This window comes from Paramormyrops kingsleyae, chromosome 6, assembly GCF_048594095.1.
Source record: "Paramormyrops kingsleyae isolate MSU_618 chromosome 6, PKINGS_0.4, whole genome shotgun sequence".
Classification (NCBI taxonomy): Eukaryota; Metazoa; Chordata; class Actinopteri; order Osteoglossiformes; family Mormyridae; genus Paramormyrops; species Paramormyrops kingsleyae.
In genome coordinates, this window is record NC_132802.1 from 6,327,469 (window position 1) to 6,345,898 (window position 18,430).

Sequence of the window (18,430 nt, forward strand, 5' to 3'; positions counted from 1 at the left end):
ACCAAGACTGCAGCAGATTTATCTTCTACATGTTTTGTCCAGGCTTTCATTTCCTCAGATATAGCCAATGAATACGGCACTTGCTGACTGTTCTTACGAAACTTTCGTCGTGTTATTATATAACCGCGATGCTGATGCTAATGTACTTCCTCACAAGTGAGAGTGTTGCTTAATTGTTTGTAGACTGTGCATATAGTTTGCCTGCTGTTCATTATTTTTAACATAAGACCTAAAGCCTTTGCAAGACGATGAATTAATCATCCCAAGAATAGGTGGATATTAAATTAAATCTAGGTCCCTTATGCAATATTTCTGGAGTCTTAATTAGTACTGTAAAAATAGAGATGAGATGAAAATCTTAGACTCCTCAGCCTTCATCTACATTCCGTAGCTGACGCCAGGGCTGGGCTTGAGTTTTTAGATTTTATTCACCACTCAGTCCTCTTGCTTCACTTTGGCGTGAACCTCATCCAAGAGAGAGCTGTACAGCCCACACTCTCTTGGATTTGATATCATATTTCTGTTTTTTAATATGATTGCCGTATCAGTGATTGAAATACATCTGAGGATTCTGCGACGAGCACAATTCAGGTGATGAAAGCAGATGAAAATGTTTCGTAACAGACCGGCTTCGGCGGGCTCTGAGCCGCGTGCGGGCTGGCGCCTCGTTGGTGATTCTGGGGTTGATTATCGGATTTGGGCGGTATCAGTAAAATGGAGAAGTGACTGATCCTCAGCTCACTTGAAGTAAAGAGAAGGAGAGTAATGACATCATGACAAGCAGGGTGAGGCAAAAGCCCAACTCACCTCCTTAATCCAGCCCCATGCTGACTAAACGTTTTCCCCTTTAGACCATAAACTACAAAAAAAATCAATGCCTGCAAATGGTTTTCAACTGTGATCATTCTGATTTCATTTTTTGCCTGTCCACCAACTTGCCCATGATTTGTTATCAATTTTTAGCCTTTAATTGTGCATATTCAGACTTTCCTTCACAGTAAATAATAAGCAATTTTAGGTGCTGTGAGAAGTAAATGGTGCAGTTCAGTGCTGATGCAGCAACGATTGAAGGAAACTGTGTAGCGTTTTACCAGCATTTTGCATTTATTTTCCGTATTAGCTTGTAGCTTGTGATGTCTCCTCAGAGCTACTCAACTTATCTTACACCCCATATTTACATTTGCATTGATTTATTTTGCAGACGCTTGTCCGAAAGAGACTTACAGGCGAGGCAGATAGAGCATTGAGGCAGATAATACAGTTCAGGTTGACTTGCCCAAGGGCACAGAAGTAGTTCAGGCCAGTTAGTAATGTCGATGGACAGATTCAAGGGTATAGGTTTGGTTTCAACATTGGTAGGGACCATATCAGCCCCAACCTCCCTACCCCCCAAAACACACACAGTGTTCCCACAGTATAGGTAGGGATGTGTCCCAACCATCCATACCCAACTACGTCCTTGGACAAAGATCATAATGTTCTCCGGCTAAGGTACTTGACACACAGCACTCAGTTATTCCCTTAATTGGACTGTGTCTCTTGAATACGGCTTAAAAATTGGTTTGTAAAAAGAGCAGGAATACTTGGGCCTGTTAATACCAGTAAGCTTTTTAATCCATGCACAGAATCTCAAGGCATCAAATGAGTATTACAAACAAATTAAAACTGAATTATTACTTTTTATGTTCTCTGAACACTGAAGGAAACAATGTTGCTCAAACGTGTCCAGTTTAAATGACTGCTTTGTCCACATGCATTTGCTGAAAATAGACCTGCATTCTGTTCCTTATACTAGGTGATCAATTTTTCGCCCAGGTCAGGTCAGAGGTGGGCAATTCCAGTCCAGAAAGTAAAAATCCAGGCCAAGATTTTGTTTCAACCAACCAATTGAGTATAAAAAGTTAGTCAAAGAAAACTCAACTGTTTGGTTGAAACAAAATCTTGGTCTGGATTTTAACTTTCTGGACCAGACCTATCCACCCCTGTGTCTTATTCAAAAGGCCATAATGATAATTGAAAGGTGAAAGGAAGAGCTGCCCAGCGGGAACTCAGATCCAAGGAAAATCCCTTAAAAGGTCTCACTGTGCAGACTCACTGTCGTCTGTGGTGGGGAAAAGCCTCTGTGAAATGTCTGCGTACACTCCTGTGAGCAGCACCATTGTGTCAGTGTCTGATGTGGATAATTAGCAGTCTGCAGCAGATGGACTGACAGCAAAATGAAACGGTGCCTGGACATTTGACTGGCTGTTCCTGGTTCAAATGGATCTAATCAGTCTCGTACAGCTTCATTGTCACAGGTTAATGCTATATGAAGTCATGTAAGATTCAGACTAAGATTAAGATTGACTTTATTGATCCCAGGGGAAATCTTAACCATATATATCTAGTCAAAAGTAACAGTATAGCTACCAATTGAGATGTAACTTTAACTTTTGAGATGTAATGTACATGCTTACTTGTGGTCATAAATGCAAATCCATTAAAAATGGATTTAAATATAGTTAAAAAGACCAATATGCAGCCAAACCATTCTACGAGATTGGTTTCATGTAGTAATAATTATATGGTGTATATGTATAAACAAGAACAAATCTTGATTTGAAATACCATGAGATAAACAAGTTTCCAGAAAATCAGAGCTTCTTGTTAAGGACATACTGTTCCATTAAATACTAATAGTGATGTCAAAATAGCCAGCATCCCCCTGGTAAACATGCATAGACTCTCCCATCGAATCAGAGCCTTATTCTGGGGATGTGACAATGTGGGCGGCGGTTCCCTCCGGGCCAGCAGGGGTCGCCAGCTCATTCGCATTGATGTCTTCTACTCATGGGCGTAAATATGGGGGGATGGGGGTTAGGACCCCCCCCCAGTAATCAAAATAAGCCAATACAACCCCCTGGACCACCATAAATGTGTGGAGACCTCAACCACCCCCCCCCCCATGTCAACCCAAAGTTATGCCCCTGCTTCCACGTGCCCTTTGTTCCCAGGTGTTAGCAGTGCAGTGCCGTGTTCCGTTATGTTTCTCCTCCAGTAACCCGCGCTATGAAGCTTGCTGCGTCTTCGCGTTTCCCCCCTGCCAGAAGGCCAGCTTTTTTTTTTTTCACTTTGCTCAGACCCCTCCCCTTGTGCCTGGAAAGTCCCCATAAACCTCCAGCCCTCCATTGTCTCCCCATGTCATATATCAAGTTTTTCAGTACACTGAATTTTCCTCGTAGTAGTCCACGTGTTTGCGAGCGGTACAGCCTGTTTTTTTGCCAAAAGCGTTTGTGGCCCAGTCTGAACCAGGATCAGATGCTAAACTGTTGTCTCCATCCGCTGTTCACCCTGTGCCACAAGCAGGCCACATCTGAGGTTCCTGTGAGGTCTTCAGAGTCTGCTGTGAAATCTGGTGTTGGCAGATAGCAGTCTTCTGAAGGAACAATTCGCTGGCAATGGAACTGCACAAAGACGCCCTTCAAGTGTGTTTAGCTAGAGTAATATTCCTTTGCCAGTATAGTGTATACATTTGTATCCCAGTTTCCTCATAAGATCATGTAGTTGTAGACGTCCCTGTCATTATTTAATAAACGTAACGCATTTGGTTCTTTTTGAAGTTTAACACCTGCCCTAGAAAAGAATGCTGAGAAAACTGATTCCCCAAATGCGTTTTAATGAAAACGTGATTTTATATCATTGTTGTCGTTATACTCCTGGGTTAGCAGCAGAAATGAAGGTGATGGAAGGAAAATTCGGCTGGGATGCACACATCTGCCCGTGGGTTGCGCGTGCGCCGCGCAGATTTATGAATGGCATCTGGAGCAGCTTCATAAAGAAGCGGAGTTGGAGCTGTTTAATGCAGGTCACCTGACCTCCCACATGTTCATGCATTAGCTATTGACTGACCCTAAATCAGAAAGGGCTGTTTGCCCCATAAAACATTTTCCTGAATTATAAGTCAGGTAACAACAAACTCTACTTATAACGGTATGCAAATGTATATCAGTTTTTTTAAATGCTCATCACATTGTCAACAAGCAAACATTATGTCTAGGTGTGTAACACCAATACACAGGCATGATGCAAGTAATGCATTGCTAATTAATTAGCGGGCAGCGTGTGGCTCAGTGGGCTGAGCCTCTGTGGTTGTAATCCAAAGGTTACTGGTTCAAGCCCAGTCTCAGCATATCAGAATAAGCTTTATTGCCAGGTATGTTGACACATACGAGGAATTTGTTGTAGTGACAGAACTCTACAGTGCAACAGAAAGACAGAAAGACAGTGACAAGACAAGACACAGGTAATAAAAAAATAAAAAGAGTTATATACAGATATACAAAGTAGCGTGCAAAATAGCAATTGCATTTGAGGGTCCTTGAGCAAGACCCTTAACCCCCAGCTCCCTGGGTGCTGCGATGGGTGGTTGCCCTTTGTGGACAAAAAAAGAGCAAGTTGAAGGAGGTGTAAAGATTTCCCCATGGGGATCAATAAAGTATTAATTAGGGCTTCTTCTTCCCAATTCAGTATCCTTGATCCAGTTGTACTTCATGATTCATATGGCAAGGAAAGCATCTTGCTGACTTTGGTGCCACTCGTAGGTGGAAGTTTAGCACTGTTTCCTGCCTGAGGCTGAGGCAATATCCATAACGTAGGACAGGGTATTCTGATCGAACTCTCTGCTTGTTTGCCACGATCTCTCTGACCCCTGACTCAAAAGAAGACTGGGATCCATTGGTTTTAATGTTTTCTGTGTCTTTTCTCTGGTTCCAAGAAGAGTGAGCTGTGCGTAAGTAGGATTGTTTGATTATGGGAGTGTTTATATGAAGTACTTCAGATTATTTTTACGGACGGCTCTTGATTGTTTTAATGAGGCTTTTGACTGTTTTTAAGGAGAGCTCTCAGCTATTTTTAGGTTTTGCTGCCACGGGATTTCTTTCTCACCATCTCACCTGTCAGATTTTAGGAACTTTGTCACCCTATCTGACAACTTTCCCATCTGGGATTCGTATGATGCAATATGAAGCTTACTGAGATTCTAAAAATAATGGGAGGTTCTTCCAACCAAAAAATGTTTTCTTTTTCTCAGTCTGCTGATTTCTCAGCCGCATTTAATCACGTCACGTTATCGCTTTGGGTGACATGGTGGCTTTTCATTGGGGAGCACTGCTGCCTTGCAAATAGGCTGATTGGCATCTTTGGTCATACAGTATGACGTGTGTATGAGTTCTGCAATGGACTGGCATCCCACCCAGGGAAAACCCCTTCCTTTTGTCATATGTTGCCTGGGATAGGCTACAAGCCCCCCCACCCCCAGTGACTCTGAGCAGGATAAGAGGTTTGAGGTTGAACCTTATCATTTAATTAAGTATTACTGAGTATGTCCTTAATGTATGTAGTTTTTAGTGGTATTTGATATTCCACTTTAAAGTTATTGTAGATTATTGTACTGACTGTAGTGAATTTTAAACAGAACCACGTGAGACAGAGATGGAAGATTGGAGTGGGTAGTTTATCAGGGTAATGGGTTTAACAGGACTTTGGAGTGCAGCAAAAATGAAGGCCAGCATTATTGGCTTCTGCATGAGGGAAACATGGAAGGAAAAATGGGTTATGGGTCCTGGGAAGGGAAGCAGTCTGGCATGAGTACACATTTTTAGACTTTTAAATTATTTATGCCAAAATTGATACTGGATCAATAAATAGCTGTAAAAAACAGACTGTGATATGTGATCGGTGGTGCCCAGGAGAAGAAACTGTTTTCCAATAATCTTATTTTAAGATATCTAGAGATAGAGTACAGATAGCGTGAGATGTCTCCAATACCCTGCAGAGACCTGTTTTGTAGATCCAGCATCTGCAAGAAATTATATTTAGTGGACAAGCCATTTTGAGCAGAAATCTTAATCTTGTTTTATTTAGAACCATATCAGAAATCATCACGATCCGCAACAAATCTCAAAATAAATTTCCTTCTCTATTGGAACCATCAGGTTATTTTCACGTTACTAGCAAGGATGTCTCCTTCGACACTGCCTGCCAAATACAGATATGGTGGTACGATGGAGTAAACAACCCGAAATAAATTCACTGTATATTCCGTATTATTTTCTTGTCATTTTATAGAAATAAAATTATTTCTAAACAAAATGAAATACATTATACACATTAAAACATGAAGTAATAGCTTTAATTACCCATAATGCCACATTTTAAAATTACTTTATCATACTATTGCACAAGCAACATTTTAATTCCAGAAAATTCTCTTGCTGTGACTCAGTGGGACATTTTGCATATGGATGTCAGACTCAGGCAAAAGTAACAGCCCATCTCAGTCCTGCTTTCCAGGTGTTCCCGGTCAGGGGTTTGGAATCAACTCCTCAGTGTTAGAGCTGAGTCCCAGACCTTGAAGTTGGCAGTAAATAAAATTCCTTCATTGCTTATATATTATAAGAAAAGCCACACATGCAACTTGGATTGCATAGTCTCCCCTAGATTGAACAAATACATATAAAAAAGAATAAACCAGACTTCAGTATGTTTTTAATTCTTCCAAACACTGAAACTATATTTGCAGATGTAGCCTATAAAACAGAATTGCTTCATTTCTTAGATTTGCATTATAGGCCAAGCTGAATGTAAATCCGCTGTCTTAAACATCTTAAATGGTTTTCAGTCTTTCTTGAAAACTTACTGTCTATTGTCTATTGTCTATTTTTAAAATGTATGTTTTGGCCTTAATTTAGACTCTTTACACTTAAGAAGCTTACCATGTATTTTAAAAGTAGCTATTTATCCTAAATGTTTCAATTAAACTGCGGACACAAAGGTGAACTTTTACCTATTCTAGACGCTTTATTCTCAGAGGCAGAGCTTCTTGGTCTAACTTGGGCTTTTTCGTGATGTTTCTTCTCAGAGTATTATAGCATTTAATATAGTACTAGTGATGGACAAAACAATGCCACATGAACCGTTTGCTGTACTTTTTGAGCCCACTAGATGGTGCTCTTGTCTGGTGTTGGTGCTTGCTTTGAGCCCTTTTGAAGACAGCACCATCTAGTGGGGTCAGAAAACACAGCATGTGGTTCATGAAGCTTCATTTGGCCAACACTAATGTTTTGTGTGTGGTGCAGAAAACGGGCCCACCTGGGCAGAGAGTTAAATTCCATCCTTGCTTCCCTCAGGACTCCTGGCGCCCTCCCTCGGCCTGGGGATACGGCGGCCCTCTGTGCACGGCCCGGCCCCCCTGTTCTTCTCTATCCGTCATGCCCTCGGCTCAGCTCCGTCGGCCCCTGGAGAAGCTCCGTCCGGCCCAGTAGGATGCTGAAGCTGCCCCGACGACACCGCTTCCTCGCCTCACTCCGCCCACGCCGCCGGCTCTTGGCACTGCCCCCCCCATCCGCCACGCCCCCACCATGAGGGATGAGGCCTTCGACGACAGCGCGCTGGCCTGGCTGGTGTGCTCGGGGGTGTCCATCCTGGCCAATGGCTGGGCCATCCTGAGCATCAGCGCTAAGCAGAAGAAGTGGAAGCCCCTGGAGTTCCTACTCTGCATGCTGGCCGGCACCCACATCCTGAACATGGGCATCCCCGTCACCATGTACTCCGTCATCCAGCTGCGTCGCCACTACTCCACCTACGAGTGGAACGAGGGGCTCTGCAAGGTCTTCGTCTCCACCTTCTACACACTCACCCTGGTCACCTGCTTCTCCGTCACCTCCCTCTCCTACCACCGCATGTGGATGGTGCGCTGGCCTGTCAACTACAGGTGAGGATGAGAACATTCCAGGCAGTTACAGCTGTGGTCAATACATTAAGACTGATTAGGATGGAAAACAACTAAAAGTGAAAGGAAACCTTTGAGGAAAGCTGTTGAGTAATCTTCCTGAAAAATAACGCCTAAAAATATCTGTAAATATTCGTGTTAGATCACAGATAAATTATAAGGATGATATATCTGCTTGGTCATGACCTCTAATGACTTGGGTTTAATAATCTTTCTCAGGTCATCCCCTGTTTTCTGCATAATGAGTTTTGCTCTCCCCAGTGAAAATGTGTCAGACTCCTGCTAGTTCAGCTGAAGAGGGCGGAATATTAAAAACACTAAAATCATTCAACAGACAGCAGGGAATTCCTGGTTGACTGGATTCTGACTGTTTTTGTTATATTGTGCACTAAACTGTTTCTTGTATTTTACTGTGCAAAACATTCATATGAAAAAAAAGATGCCAGCATTTTAGACTAATTTTCAGGCCACTTATGCTCTATCATAAAAATCCATCCATCCATCCCTCCATCAATCTATCCATCCTTTCATTCTGAAACAGCTTATCCTGATCAGGGTCATGCGGGAGGCTGCTCAGTTTCCTTGAATTACACATCATGTAAAAGCTGATTTGCTTGACATTAAAATGTTTTGTTAAGCACATCTTTTATATTTGCATCTATTTTAATTTTACAGATGCTTTTGTCCAAAGTGACACACACTTCTGGCAAATAGCACATTACAAACATACGTGGTGTCAAGGAATCAATTAAGCATAAGTACGACTAGGCAGAGGTTCCAGTGAATGCCCTGGTACAAACGTACGCACAGTGGATCGCGAGCCGCACGGCATCCTCCAAACAAAGCAGGAACCTAGTAAGACTATTCAATGATCAGAAAGTGCAACACTAAGAACATTCAGGGAGCAGGGTAGTATCAGTATAGTATCAGTCTAGTGGAGGAATTCCTGGGACTGATGGGTCTTGAGGTGTTTCATGAAGGTGGAGAGGGAGTCTGATGACAGAGCAGATCCTAACTTTCTTTTCCATGGCCACAGACTCTAGCTTATCTTAGGGGATCCTTGAGTGTTTGCAAGCCAGATGTAATCTCACCAGTATATCCTGGGTGTAGGATGCGCTTGGATCCGCTCTCTGGGGGGCTGTTATAAGGTGCCCTGTCATAAGATGCCCAGACATCTCGATCTGAAGAAGCAGCGTCTCTGTTCCCAGCTTCTCCAGGTCTCTACACTCTTCCTACAATCACAGAGAGTGAATCCAGCAGCCCTGTTCAGGAACCTCATTTAGGCCACTTATATGCGTAACCGGGCTCTTTCAGTCATCGCCCACAGGTAATGACCATAGGCAAGGACTGGAATGTAGAGCAGCTGAATAACTGTGAGCCTCATCTGACGACTCACGCTTCATCACCATGGATTAGATGATTTTTCAGTGTCCGAAAAACTGCACTCATCAAATCAAACGTCTAGTTTGTCATCCGCACGGTACCACACAGAATCAGATCTCTGTAAACGTAACTGAAGTTAATAAGCTAATTGCAGTTTTAATCCAGACTTCTAATATTTTTTAGACATGCTGTGTGACCACACCTAGTGTTCCTGTTATTCCATTGTTCTGTTATAATTTCAATTTAGCAAGAGGCACCGCAGTAAAATTTACAACCCCTTATTGATCTGTTTCTGTCACTCATACGTTCTGAATCTCAAAGGGATCGTGAAAGGAGTTTGGGTCTGAGTCGGGTGTTCAGTGTAACCGCCCAGTGTAATACAGACTGGATTCCACTGTAAATGCTAAGTTGATCTTTCATAGATTAGAAGTCTTCTTGGATGTGTCCGTCCATCTGGCTTAGTCATGACATTCATTATGCAAAAGCAATAAAACAGGTTAATAGAATACAAAGGTTATCTGGATTTACATTAAAAAATATGGGCTACAAATCACAGAATGCCATACTCTGCAGCACATTAATTACTTGAAAGTAGGGCTGCAATGATCTAAAATTTTGATATTCTGTTTCTTCAGATTCTATAGAATATTCTGATAGTTTAATGAAAATAATTCGGTCATATACTTGACACTATAAGAGCAAGAGCTTGTAATGACAACTCTTGGTTGAGCAAGAATAAGTAAATGATTTGTTTGAGTATATTTTTCTGTTGAATGGGGGTATATTTTATGTTTAATAGAATTTTCATGTTATTTAATATACATACTATATATTTCTTACAAAGTTCTGTGTAAAAGTCTTAGGCTGTTACAATGGGTTGTTTAATATAAATAGCTTTAAACAATTTTCTTTGCACAGTACTACACATTTTATATATCATTATGTATTTAAAATTAATGCAAATTAAATCGTTCACATATTTCACACTGCACATAACTGTCCCCACTTGTGTGAAAAAATTGCCAGACCAGTGACTCTTATGGCCAATCCTCTTAGCTTCCATCTGACATATTTCTCTCTGTTTTAATCGACATGCCAGATATTGTCACTATTTCCAGAAGATAATAGACTGATCTTCGAGTCTTGAGACTCTCCAGTTTGTGGACGTGTCCAGGCAGCCATTACAGACCATTACCGAAGACATATATTTTTATCCAAAACATTAATTTTCGAATGTATTGAAATGATCAAATATTTGTTGCAGCCCCAATTCACAGCTCGGCTCGGCTCACCTTATTAAGACTTTTTTAAGCATTTATTTAGATTAGAAAAATAAAACTCGAGGGTTACAGGAATTTTGATCACTACATTATATAATGGCAACACATAAGTAAGCATGTGAAAGCCTGTTCTATGTGGCGGTGGGGGGCAGGCAAGCGTTTAAATGTAATTAATGTAATTAACTGTGGTTTCTTCCCACAGTTTAAAAATTAGATCTTTGGTAAACTGGTGTCTCGGGCTCGATGCCCTGTTGGTCGTGTCACGTTACTGCTATGATCATCATCAAAACGATCCGCCGTTTCAGCCAAAGTGGCCCTTCTGTTGGTTTGTGCCACACAGAACAGCCTTCATTCCCATCCCGCATCAACGAGTCTTCAATTCAGTTCATTTCAATTTGAGTTTATTGCCATTAACAGAATGTGCAGGCACATATGTGAATGAAAAGAGTTGCGGCTTCACAGGAACATGGCAACATGCGAGACTTTGGGGGGCAGGGAAGGAGGAGGGGAGGCGTCATACATAATTTAGACATATATGACATACATTATACATAAATGACACATACATAGAATACAGATATATATATATATATATCAACACGTACAAGTCTCCATAGATGATTTAGTGACTAACTGAGGTACTGAAATTGAGCTGGACAGTGGCATTGTGAACGTGATACATCAGTGCAAAGACAAATGACCTTAAAGTGCATAGATAGAATTGCGCAAATGGCACGGTAGCATATGGCTTTAGTGCAAAAAGAGGAGTCATTATATGAGTCTTGGCCACCCAACACCCAGTCGGCAGTTCGTGGCTTTTCCCGCATCAGACTGCTGTTGGCAGGATCTCACCACGGCTCACAGTGAACACCCCACATGCCTGGCTCTGACCCAGATGCTCTGACACAGTCATCTGACCATAGTGATTTGGCCCTCGTCAGAGTCACTCAGATCTTTACCGCTGCCCATTCCTTCTGCATTCAGCATTCTGACTATCAGTTCCCGAATGTCAGCTTACCGTCTAATATACCCCAGACCCTGACATGTGTCATTACTCTCTACACGTGGGGTTGGACGTAATGTTTTGGCTCATCGGTGTATGCAGTCGGCCCGCATTTTACACGGTTTTCGATAATGTGGTTTTGTATGATTGTGCTTCGAAATATGCAATGTTTTTTGGAATTTCTTCCCAAACAATTAATTATAACAACTTACATAGAATTTACATTGCATAGTTCTGTAATCTAGGCATAATTTAAAGTATACGACAGGTTGGGAATAGGTGTATATGGAACTGGCACTTTTATAAAAGGGCATTGAACGTATACGTTTTGGAGCATTATGGTGGGTTATGGAACCAACTGACCACTAAGATGCAGGAGTTCTATATATATAAACTGCTTTGTACTTTATTGTATGTAAATGAAATAGCAGGTTTTTTTTTGTGAAATCTGTGAATAAACAATGGGATGAATATCAGAAAACATACATTTCAGTCAGTGGAAATAAGCCTTTGGCATAGAATTGCAACCATACTGCTGCTTGGTTACGATTAGTCTTCTGCCGCCATGTGATTTATATTGTTTTCACAGATGTACTTAATACTAATCTATGTACCGTCAATTGTGCATTCATAGCTGTAATATCAATGGGCTCCAAAATTGAGCTCACACCTCCTTTTATAGCCTGCTGATTGACAACACGGAGCCGTCATTGTTTCTCCGCAGAATTGCCGGTTTTCCTGATATAGACTCACTAATAATTGTAGGCTTTCTTTGTTCAAATCTGTCAACCAGTGAAGTAACAAAAACGTGTAAATATTGACACCTCCTCTGTTCTCACACCAACAGCTGTTTGGGGTTCTGCTGTGCTCAAATCTTGCGGCAGCCGCTTGGTTGTCAAAGATCGATAACTGTGCCTCCGGTGAAAATGTCCGCAGCGTTACCTTGCAGAGATGTGCCGGCAGTCTCACCAAGAGAAATTAGCTTGAAAGGCAGCACGATGACCACGTCAAACACACTCAGCTTTGTATTTCATTACCTTTGTGCTTTACTGTCCTTCTAAAATCGCTAATGCATATTCTATGTGTTCTTTCCATTTTGATTCCATCAGCTGGTTTTAGCTGGAATGTTTTCAGCCTTGCTTCGGTTATGATGCTATACTCGGATTTGTCATCATTGCTAAACACTTTACCAGGAAGCGTTCTTCTTTTAATGTGCATAGTGTAGCCTACCGATTCCCTTTAGCCTCCATGCTAAGAGTGTTGCGTTAGCATGCTGTATCATTGAAGAGGATGTTTTCCAGTTTTCCTGTGCTCTAAGCAAGGGGAAAGTTTATTGATCCATGAAGCTTGAGCCTTACAAAGAAGTGGTAGAGTCTGGGTTTAAAATTTAAAGTTTTATTCACACAGCTGTCAATTGCCAACAACCAATGAGATATTAACTCCAAATTCACAGAATGACATTTTTGCAACATAAAGTTATGCAACGCACAGATTATAAGTCACATATTGTAGCTGACAATTCCTGGCATCAGCCCTACATTAGCAACCATTTCTCGACACATTTAAAGAGAAACATATTGGTGAAAAACAATGCGGGTATTTTTAAGCATGTAATCCTTACTCACCGTGGAGGTAGGTGGTCCAGAAGCAGCCAGTAAACAATAGCATAACGATGGGAAACTTGCAGATTTTCAGGGAACACTGTAACTAGCCCCTCAGTCATGAAGTCAACTTAAAAGGACAACGTGAATACAATAAGACCTGAAAGTGTTATTTCCAAAAACTGTAAAACAGCTTTTCCATAACTATATTTTGATTAGAACAGCATTTCCCAACCCAGTCATCAGAAACCCTCAGACAGTCCATGTTTTTGCTCACTCCCAGCTTCCAACACCTGGACCAGGTATTCGGGGTTCTTGATTGGCTGGGAGCTGGGAAGGAGCAAAAATGTGGACTATCTGGGGGTCTCCGAGGACTGGCTTGAGAAACACTGATCTAGGGGAAGGATTTGTGGCCACTGTATAGTGATGAATGGTAGCGATGTAGTGAGGACAAGGACGTTTGCAGAGTGGCTGAGAGTGTGATCTGCCGCCCCGCTTTCTCTTTAGCGTTCTGTTCACACCCGAAAGGCAGGCCTCTGTCTGCTTGGCTGCGTCATGCAACAGACACATCAGTTTACTTGAGGTCATGGTCATGCGGACCTGGATTGTTTATCTTGGTGCTTTTCGATCCAGTTCATTTTTCAAAATCTGCACTGACAATTTCCTCAGCCGGGACTTGCATGGGTTCATTGCTGCTTCTCTTCCTGAATACCTTAGAATCAATCTGTGCTGTTTTATTTGTTGTGGTGCCACACTGAAATGATCAAGAAAGAATTTAAGCATAAATGAAGACCTACCTCTGTTCATTCAAAGGTAAGTGACTGTTCCTTTGCTGCAGCACTTCAGGAAGATTTATACAAGCCACCCACTGACTAGGAAATAATGCTTCATCATCTGTTCTGGCTGCACTAAGAAGTACATTTTTTTAAACGGAAATGTATTCGAGCAGCTTAATGACATACATCTGTCTAATGTTGACCACTCTCCTCTCCCCAAAAGCCTCCTCCCCTCTGGTAATCCAACATAGACCAATGCACAGGGTGAGTCTAGGATTTTTTGAAGGTGAGGAGCGTAAGAGGAGTCATAATTCATAGAGGGGCCACCCTTCTCTTTAGCCAATGATATGCTTTGAATCAGCGAGTGATAGGGGAGGGGGGCACTCTAGGGGGCCAATCAGCTTTCAGCCCATGTGTACGCCCTGCTAGTGCACCAAAACACTGAACAAGCAGAGACCTTCTTAAGTTTGTGATGTAATCATTTATGTGGAAGGAGTATCAGTCCCCCCCCCCTGCTTTTTTGCCTCAAGTATCACATGCTTCATCACAGTGGATTCGCCGGGATGGTGGGAAATTATCCAATACTTTTTTGCCCAATACATTCCGTTTACCTGGTTTATGACACAAGAGGTGATGAAGGGGTTGGATCGGCCAGTAAGAAAATGAGGCCTTGTGTTTTTGTTCCTGTTATGTGAGCGGTGGCAGGATTTTATTTAAGATTTCCATCTGGGCTTTACTGTGAAAATCCATATGTGTATATATTCTGTGTATGTGTACAACCACATATATCAACGTGTGGCTTTGACTTTGTTTTTTAAGTCCAGATAAAACTCATATATATGAGTTTTTATAAACATGTCGTATGATGTCATATATATGAATATGACATCATCTAGCATATTTATAAATGGCCTCAGTGGTGCTGAGTGACAGCCTCAGTCTCACTCTTAATCATCTGTGAAGTTTGAATGTTCTGCATGTTAGATTTGAGATTCAAAGTTTTATTGTTTTAATTACAAGGTACAATGAAATGAATGTAATGAAATACAATAAAAATTTTACATACTGGGAGAGGTGTTGGTGAGACCAACAGGTTAGCTCATCCTGTGGTCTGTGTGGATCCCAATGCCCCAGTGCAGTGACAGGGACACTGTACTGTAAAAATGGCCCCATCCTTCAGATGAGACGTAAAACCGAGGTCCTGAATCTCTGAGGTCATAAATGATCCCTGGGCATCTTTTGAAAGAGTAGGGGTGGTACCCTGATGTCCTGGCTAAAATTGCCCACTGTGGCCCTTTCAAATCTGGCCTCCTAATCATCCCCTGTATGTAACTGCTGAATTCTCCATTACCACCTCAGCTACTGTGGGTGAGCGTACTGGTGCGGAATTCCTGCCAACGCATCATCTGGGTGGGGGCTACACAGTGGTGCTGGCTGAAGTGGCGCCGTAGGTAGAATATAGAGAATTCTGCACAGTATTACAGAATCAGCAATAAATAATAGTAAATAAACAACAAGGCAAAGTGACAAGCATGGGACAGATCTGTACAAAAGGGAGGAAGCTAACGGCAGTGATTGTATTAATACTGCACTTTAGCATGTGTTACACAGTCTTATGGCATTAAGGGAGAAACTGCCCTTGAATCTTGTTGTGCTTGTGCCATAAGTGTTACTCAGGGGGGGACGGTGAGGAACACATCCCACCCAATATTCAATACAGTGGCGTTTTTCCCACCCAATATTTTCCAGGATTCCGTTTCTAAAAATATGACTGAACTTGTCGTGAGAATTCAGGTCTCATCTAACCTACTGACCAAGGGGAAAAAACTTTTAGCCAATGATTTCAGTCGCATATTGGCATAAACGATAGTATACAGTGAATATTGAATCGGATGAGCAGCCAGTGCATAGGTATACCTCATAGAGCATGATGTTAGAGGACAGATTTGACTCAGTCGCTTAATGGATCTGTCCCTGTTGTCCCCAGTACCGAAAACGCAGTGATGCCATTAGCTCATGGGGAGAGGACAGAAAGTGAAAAGTGCCCGGTGACTGAAGACGTCCATGGTCTTTCTGAGGCAGCATGTAGTATAAATATCTTGGACTGCTGGCTGCTGCGTGCAGATGGTGGTTTTCGCCGTTCTCACCACTCACTGTAGGGCCTTCTTGTCCGGTGGGAGTAGCTGCCATATCAGGATGTAATACACCCTGTGAGGACGGACCCCACAGCACACCTGTACAAGCTGGTGACTGCAGTGAACATCTGGACTTTCCTCAGGTGTCTGAGGAAGAGAAGGTGCCGAGGGGGCATTTTACTGGCCGCTGCTGTGTGCTTTATCCACTAGTGGTTAAAAGTGAGGCTGGTTCTCCACAGTGTCCTCTCTGACGTAGATGGGGGCATGAACTGTGTCCTGTTTCCTGAAGTCAGTCACTAGTTCCTTAGTTTTCCTTAGTCACCAGTTACTGTCCTGGGCCGACTCTGCCAGCAGCCTCACCATCTCTCTGCATGCCATCTCGTCGTTGTTGGTGTCATCAGCTGACTTTATGGTGGAGTTGGTGCTGCATCTGGCCGTGCAGTCTTGTGTGAGTGGGAATGAATGGGACACCTTTAGGACCTATATAAATATTCAACCTGTCAGAGATACCCTGGTCGCCTTACATACACAAGCTTTTTGCCAGTGTTTTTGGCATGAAGTATGTAAAGATTTTCTGGTGGGTATGTGAATCAGAGGAGCTCCTGGTGCTTTTGAAACTTCCTGGTTGACAAAAAGGACCTTTGGCTTGAGAAGGACTGAAATTGGGCTGGAAAACTTGAGGGTTAATATAATAGGAAGTAAAGTACAGTACGCTTCCTTATTGAGTAACGTTGCCGGGCAACTGTCAAAGAGGTGAGACAAAGGGCAACTCATCTGGATCTGGATGATTGCAAAAAGTTGCCCACTGCCAATCTTAGGTTTTCAAGTAGAAATTTGTTGCCCAGTATCAATGGGAATGTGCCGAAGCAACACTGGTCAGCAACATTGCTTAAATAAGTTGCCCTGTGTATCATCACCCTTTGTCTCTCATTTGTGTCCAGGCTGAGTAACACCAAGAAGCAGGCGGTGCACACAGTGATGGGCATCTGGATGGTCTCCTTCATCTTATCCACACTTCCTGCTGTGGGTTGGCATGACACCACCGAACGCTTCTATGCCCAGGACTGCCGCTTCATCGTCACGGAGATCGGCTTGGGCTTCGGGGTCTGCTTCTTGCTGTTGGTGGCCGGCAGCGTGGCTATGGGCGTCATCTGCATCGGTATCGCCCTCTTCCAGACATTCTCCATGCAGGCGGGCCGTCGTGTGGACAAGAACAAGTTCAACGTGCCCACCATCGTGGTGGAGGACGCCCAGGGAAAGCGGCGTTCCTCCATCGATGGCTCAGAGCCCATCAAGACCTCCCTCCAGATCACCTACCTGATCAGCGGCATCGTCTTTATCTACGACTTCCTCACGGGCTTTCCCGTTCTTGTAAGTCCCCCTCCTGCATTTTTAGAGCTTGGTTTTGTCAAGACAGGGGTTGCGGGGTTCTGTGTTTGTGGACCATGGTCATCTCATCTCATCTCCTGTGGGCAGGGCTATAGCTAGAAGTTCTGGACTTCCTGACAAAATGTCACCTTGGGTGCCCCCACCCAAATTTTACTTATAATTCTACATATTCAAAGGCCTCTGTAGATTGCTGGGCACCCTGAACCTCGCAGGGTACCCTTGCCCCTACTGAGCCCCTACCTGTGGGAACTCTCACCACCACCCCCTTCCCCCCAACAGTCTAGAAATGTCTTCCAGCTGAACTGGTGACTCTACATTCTGCCCTACATCATCACTAACCTAACAGAATAAGCAGTAATGGAAAATGGATGAAATGTCATGGAAATTAATGCTATAAAGAGGGCCGGGCAAGGAGGAGGTTTATTTCAGGGATATGGGAAGATATACAACAGCTGTGGCACCAGAGGGGGGCAGTGGCCACCGGGTGGAAGCTCCTCTTTGCCCTAATAGGTGGGCAGGGGTCCATGTAGCCCTGGTGGGTCATGGGGAGGCAGCAGGCATGCCTGAGCCGCAAACCAGCATGGGTTATAAGCTGAGCCGGGGCAGACAGACCGGCCCCCTGCATGGGGCAATTAACAGCCGCCTGCCGCGTCCCATCAGCACCCCCCACAGGAACCAACAGTGATGAAAACACAGTTAGTGACAGCCTGCGTGCTGATTGGTGGCCGTCTGTGCGCAGCTAATTCTTTGTCGGTTGTTGCAGAACAAGATGGAAATATTATTATTATTATTATCTATGTTTATCATGTGAAATAGTATAGGAAAAAAATATGCTTAGGATGTAATTCATATTAAATAAAACAGGAAATACAGACCGTCCCTAACTGACAACTGGGCTCCGTTCTGACCGACAGACCGATCGTCGAAGTGGATGTATGCTAGAATACGATAACTGGAGTGACTTTTAGGCATGAGACTGGGAGGTGCGTGTCTGAGGCGGTGATGGTCACGCTGCTGTACCGTACAGTACTTTCCCACAGTGACTGTCGTACAGCATGCAGCTTGCACTGGGTAGCATAGAGCTGCCAGTCTTAT

At 43.1% G+C, this 18,430-nt stretch overlaps 1 protein-coding gene across 1 annotated transcript in view; it reads left to right on the top strand.

Moving 5' to 3' along the window:
• gpr153 (G protein-coupled receptor 153) overlaps positions 1-18,430 on the top strand; it is a 39,836-nt gene that overhangs the window by 8,288 nt on the left and 13,118 nt on the right. Inside the window, exons 2-3 of the mRNA XM_023841560.2 lie at positions 7,167-7,750; positions 16,888-17,317. Coding sequence (XP_023697328.1) covers positions 7,398-7,750; positions 16,888-17,317 — 783 coding nt within the window. The 5' untranslated portion in view covers positions 7,167-7,397. The remainder of the gene's footprint in view (positions 1-7,166; positions 7,751-16,887; positions 17,318-18,430) is intronic.